The sequence below is a fragment of the Trichechus manatus genome, unplaced genomic scaffold (assembly GCF_000243295.1).
Source record: "Trichechus manatus latirostris isolate Lorelei unplaced genomic scaffold, TriManLat1.0 scaffold00024, whole genome shotgun sequence".
Classification (NCBI taxonomy): domain Eukaryota; kingdom Metazoa; phylum Chordata; class Mammalia; order Sirenia; family Trichechidae; genus Trichechus; species Trichechus manatus.
In genome coordinates, this window is record NW_004443960.1 from 938,616 (window position 1) to 942,483 (window position 3,868).

At 67.8% G+C, this 3,868-nt stretch overlaps 1 protein-coding gene across 1 annotated transcript in view; it reads left to right on the forward strand.

Moving 5' to 3' along the window:
• CACNA1H (calcium voltage-gated channel subunit alpha1 H) overlaps positions 1-3,868 on the forward strand; it is a 31,582-nt gene that overhangs the window by 18,219 nt on the left and 9,495 nt on the right. The window contains exons 19-26 of the mRNA XM_023728541.1: positions 71-139; positions 234-418; positions 512-638; positions 820-945; positions 1,288-1,377; positions 1,612-1,804; positions 2,373-2,390; positions 3,574-3,725. Coding sequence (XP_023584309.1) covers positions 71-139; positions 234-418; positions 512-638; positions 820-945; positions 1,288-1,377; positions 1,612-1,804; positions 2,373-2,390; positions 3,574-3,725 — 960 coding nt within the window. The remainder of the gene's footprint in view (positions 1-70; positions 140-233; positions 419-511; positions 639-819; positions 946-1,287; positions 1,378-1,611; positions 1,805-2,372; positions 2,391-3,573; positions 3,726-3,868) is intronic.

Here is a 3,868-nt window from a genome sequence, read left to right on the forward strand (position 1 = left end):
CCCATCGTCCCGAGGCCAGCGCTGCCTAGGCTGCCCCCGCCCCGACCGGGCCCCGGCCCTCTCCCCGCAGGAGCGCGTCTTCCTCAGCGTCTCCAACTACATCTTCACAGCGATCTTCGTGGTCGAGATGATGGTGAAGGTAACGGCAGCTCCCGGGCAGCAGGGAGCAGCCCCTGGGGGTCTGTCTGCCCACCTAGGGCTCTCCGGTGACGCTCACCGGGCCCATCTTGCAGGTGGTGGCCCTGGGCCTGGTATCGGGCGAGCATGCCTACTTGCAAAGCAGCTGGAACGTGCTGGACGGGCTGCTGGTCCTGGTGTCCCTGGTTGACATCGTGGTGGCCATGGCCTCCGCCGGCGGCGCCAAGATCCTGGGCGTACTGCGGGTGCTGCGGCTGCTGCGGACGCTGAGACCGCTCAGGTGGGCAGGCGGGGGGCTCAGGGCCTCCGTGGGTGTCTCCCTCTCCCCCTGCCCCGCTGGCCGGCCCAGCAGCATCCCCTCTGCCCGCCGCAGGGTCATCAGCCGCGCCCCAGGCCTCAAGCTGGTGGTGGAGACGCTCATCTCCTCGCTCAGACCTATCGGGAACATCGTCCTCATCTGCTGCGCCTTCTTCATCATCTTCGGCATCCTGGGCGTGCAGGTAGGAGCCGTCGCTCCTCCTGCGGTGGGAGGGGGCCCTGGTCCCTCCCCGAGGGACATGTAGTCCCCGCAGAGTGGTGGGGCAGAGAGAGGCCTGCCCAGGCCCCCAGAGAAGGTGGGAGGCCCATGAGGGTGAGTCTGGGGGCTGGGGTCCTCGGGGTGACCCTCCCCTCCCCGGTCAGCTCTTCAAGGGGAAGTTCTACTACTGCGAGGGCGCCGACACCAGGAACATCTCCACCAAGGCCGAGTGCCGAGCTGCCCGCTACCGCTGGGTGCGGCGCAAGTACAACTTTGACAACCTGGGCCAGGTGGGCACAGGGGCTGGGGGCTGTGCTGGCCTGGCTGGCTGGGGTGGTAGCAGGGCCCGTGGGCTGACGGGGATCTGCCATTGTCTGCCCCAAACCTGGACCGCAGGCCTTTCTCTGGGCCTCACCTTACCCGTCTGTAAAATGGGGACAAACGTGTCGCAGTGCGCAGAGCCGAGGGCTCAGGGGCCAGCGTGCAGGAGGCAGGTGCAGGAGCTTTGCTCACCGTGGGGAGGGCGCATGGCCCTGGGTGGGGTCTCAGGGCCTTGGGCCAGGAGTGTAGCGGCTGCAGGGAGCTGGGCCCAGCCCCAGCCCGAGGCCAGCACCCTTCGCTCTGCTCTCCAGGCCCTGATGTCGCTGTTTGTGCTCTCGTCCAAGGACGGCTGGGTGAACATCATGTACGACGGGCTGGACGCTGTGGGCATTGACCAGCAGGTGCTGCAGGCAGGAGGGTGGGCAGGCGGGGGGCAGCTGGGCCTGGCACTCCACCCAGACCCCTCTTTGCATGACCGCGGCCCAGTCCCGTGTGTCTTGGGGTTTCAGTGGGTCGTCTCGGGGACCTCCAGGGAGTCCACCGTCCCAGTACTGGAGTATCCAGCTTTGGCCGTGGAGCCTGTCTCGGGCAGCCGCCACGGGCTGGGCGCCCACAAATGAGCTCTGTGCCCGCAGCCCGTGCAGAACCACAACCCCTGGATGCTGCTGTACTTCATCTCCTTCCTGCTCATCGTCAGCTTCTTCGTGCTCAACATGTTCGTGGGCGTCGTGGTGGAGAACTTCCACAAGTGCCGGCAGCACCAGGAGGCCGAGGAGGCGCGGCGGCGCGAGGAGAAGCGGCTGCGGCGCCTGGAGCGGAGGCGACGGAGTAAGGCGCTCCCGGTGGCGGGTCGGTACCTATGCACCGGCCCACCGGCCTGTGGTCTCCCCGCCTGGCCCCCGAATGGCTCTGCATGCCGCCGGCTGCCCCGGGGGCCGCGTGGGGGCGGCGCAGGTGGGACGTGGCTGGAAAGGCCGGCACTGTGGCCGGAAGCAGGGACCCTTCGAGTGGCCATCCTGGGATGTGTGCCCCAGCACCCAGCCCGCCACCCAGACCCAGGGGACAGAGTCACCGGCATACGATCTCCCCCATAGCAGCCAGCAGGTCCCTTCCAAGATAGATAGGGGCTCCAGAGAGAGCAGGTGCACGCAGCCTGGGGAAGGGACCCTGCCAGGGTCAGTCCTGGCCCCCAGACCCTGAGCCCACCACCCAGCCCCCAGGGGCAGCTGCACCCTACGCAGTCTCCCCCATGGGAGCCAGCAGGCCTGTTTTGAGACGGGGGGGGCTCCAGAGAGGGCAGGTCCACGCGGCTTGGGGCAGGGGGCTTCCTTCGGGCAGGGGGCTTCCTTCGGGCAGGGTCCCGCCCGCGACCCTCAGATGTCTCCTTGTTTTCCAGGCACGTTCCCCAACCCAGGTACCGCCGTGCATGTCTCAGCCTGCTTCTGCCGGCTGTGGCTGCACAGGTCGCCGGCTTGCTGGCCTGGCCCCTCTGTGCTGCTGCGGGGGTCCCGCCACTCCCCGCCTGCCCCCACGAAGCCTCCCCCCGCCCAGCTTGCGCCCCGTGCTTCCCTGCCGCCCGCCCGCTGCTGCTGCCGCGTGTCCCCCGCCCACTGGCTGTGCGCGCTGCTCCTATAGGCACACGCGGGTCGAGGCGCTCGTCTGTCCAGGCAGTCAGGCTGTGCTGGGGTGGGCTGTGGGGTGGGGGGTCGTTTCCCATCATCCCCTGCTCTCCTAAACCCTGGCCCAGTGGGCCTGACTCAGCTGGAGCGCGTTGGCAGGCGTTAGCATGCACTGACGGGGACGCTGCAGGCAGAGTCTAGTGCAGACACGCCCGCCCGGTAGGGCTGCACGCAGGTCAGGGCCAGCCCAGGGAGAGTCGCTTCTCCCCGTCACGGGTGGCAGCCTCAGATGGGCTAAGGTCCTGCAGACCCCAGATGACAGGCATCCCCTCTGGCCCCTATGAGGAAGGTGGGGACTCTGGCCTCACAGTCCGAAGGGGAAGCTGGTGCCGCCTGATTGCTCAGAGGGGCCTGCAGGTCGCAGACCGGGAGATTGAGGGGGGCAGGTCACACGACCCTGCTCTGGGGTGGGGGCGCTCCCATCTGCCTGTGTTCCATCAGCTAAGTGTCCCAAGCCCCGAATGCCAGGCACGAGGAAGCCGACCCCAGGGCAGGGACCCCTGGTGGGACATGGACAGGCCATTTCAGCTTCCAGGCCCCCTCTTGGGCCTTGCCCTGGAGTGGGGACCCCATGAAGGAAGACAGGTCGGTCGGTCAGCCTGGTCCAAAAGCCACTCTCTCTCCACCTCCCCGGACGCCCCTTCCCTGCCTACGTTTTCGAGACAGACTTACAGGGAGCCCCTCCTTATCTAGGATGGGGTCCCCTTCCCGAGAGAACCCCTTTTCCAGCCTCATGCAAACCCCCAGGCAGGCCAGACCCCGGGGTTGGAGGCGCTTTGGCCCCGTCTTCACAACTGAGGCCAGGGCCACTCAGCGTGGAGTCCAGGACCTCCCCAGTTCGCCCCCTGACATGGTACCCGCAGCCCCCTGGCGCCTGAGTGGAGGGCATCTCGGGGCTCATGGCACCTCTCCCCGCAGAGGCCCAGCGCCGGCCCTACTACGCTGACTACGCGCCCACCCGCCGGGCGATCCACTCACTCTGCACCAGTCACTACCTGGACCTTTTCATCACCTTCATCATTGGGGTCAACGTCATCACTATGTCCATGGAGCACTACGACCAGCCCAAGGTGGGGCCCGGGGCCACCAGTGACCCCACCCCCCACCCCCTCCCTGGGCCGTGCTCACCCGGCAGGGCTGGGAACGGGGACCCGCACCCCCCAGACCCCCTCTCTTGGCCATGCTCACCTGGCAGGGCCTGGAATAGGGACCC